The sequence below is a fragment of the Nothoprocta perdicaria genome, unplaced genomic scaffold (assembly GCF_003342845.1).
Source record: "Nothoprocta perdicaria isolate Ctin4 unplaced genomic scaffold, notPer1 scaffold_103, whole genome shotgun sequence".
NCBI classification, from domain to species: Eukaryota; Metazoa; Chordata; class Aves; order Tinamiformes; family Tinamidae; genus Nothoprocta; species Nothoprocta perdicaria.
Genome location: NW_020454128.1, coordinates 2728245 through 2729541, shown reverse-complemented (window position 1 = coordinate 2729541; position 1297 = coordinate 2728245). Strand labels below are relative to the sequence as shown.

The 1297-nt window shown below is 71.9% G+C and overlaps 1 protein-coding gene across 1 annotated transcript in view; it reads right to left on the bottom strand.

Annotated features, from left to right (window-relative positions):
• Nucleotides 1–1297, bottom strand: part of NPC1L1 (NPC1 like intracellular cholesterol transporter 1) — a 12101-nt gene that overhangs the window by 2159 nt on the left and 8645 nt on the right. The window contains exons 17-19 of the mRNA XM_026042714.1: nucleotides 546–777; nucleotides 312–425; nucleotides 67–234 (exon numbers count right to left, since the gene is read on the bottom strand). Of these exons, the coding sequence (XP_025898499.1) occupies nucleotides 67–234; nucleotides 312–425; nucleotides 546–777 (514 nt within the window). The remainder of the gene's footprint in view (nucleotides 1–66; nucleotides 235–311; nucleotides 426–545; nucleotides 778–1297) is intronic.

Below are 1297 nucleotides of genomic sequence, written 5' to 3'. Positions count from 1 at the left end.
CGGGATCTGCGGAGCCCGGTGGGCCCGGGTGGGCGCGGGCGGCGCGGCGCGGTGCCCGCGCGCGGCCCTACCCATGTAGCTGAGCAGCACGGGCAGGAAGACGAGGCCGTGCGCCAGCCCGGCCAGCGTGATGATGAGGTTGAGGCGGAAGAAGAAGATGTGGATGAGCTGCGCCTTGGCGAACGCCAGCACCACGATGCCCGGCAGGTTGGTCATGGCCACGCCGGCCACCACCTGCGCAGTGACACGGTGACGCGGTGGCGCGGCGGCGCGGCGGGCGCAGCCCCCTCGCCGGCTCCGCGCGTGCCCACCTTGCTGCCCATGCGCACGGTGGCGTCGGCGGCGCGCTGCACGCGGCCGGGCGCGCTGCTGCGCCTGAAGGCGCACGTCACGTGCGACACGAACTCCACCGAGATGCCCACGGCCTGCGGGGAGGGCAACGTCACCCGGGCGCCCCTGCGGGACGCGTCCTGCCCGCGTGTCCCCAGCCGCCGTCTCCCGGGGCCACCCKGCGTGTCCCCCGGCGGCACACGCGCCCGGCGCACCGCCACCAGGTTGATGAGCGCCACGGCGTTGTAGGGGATGTCCCAGAGGGCCATGGCGCCGCCCGTGTCCACCAGCACCATGAGGATGGTGAGCAGCGTGGCGCCGCTGGAGCGGATGTCCATGCCCAGCAGCACGAAGGAGACGACGAAGGTGGGCACCAGGCACACGGTGAGCGTGAAGAGCCCCTCGGCCACCACCGACAGGTACTGCTCGTAGTACACGTAGGTCACCCTGCCGGGAGCGTCGCCCGCAGCTGGGCACCGGCACCGGCCGCGAGGGCACCCGCAGCGGCAACCTCAGCTTTGCAGCCCTCGCCAAGCACCCAAGGCCTGTCTGAGCACCCCCAAGCACCCCMAAACCTGCCCGGGCTCCCGTGGGTGCCCCAGCTGGGCATCCTGACCTGGGCACCCATGGGCACCCTGGTGTGGTCATCCCAACTGGGCACCCCGAACCTGCCYGGGATGGGCACCCCAACACGGCACCCATGGGCACCCTGACCTGGGCACCCATAGGCATCCTGACCTGGGTACCCTGACCCTGGCTAGGCACCCATGGGTGCCATGACCTGGCGCCCCAACTGGGCACCTCGACCCTGCCTGGGCACCGAAGGGGAATCCAGGCCCCCAAACCTGGCACCCATGGGGACCCAGGCCCCCCAAACCAGGCACCAATGCGGACCCAGGCTCCCAAACTTGGCACCCCTGGGGACCCAGGCTCCCAGAGCAGGCACCAAAGGGGACTCAGGACCCCC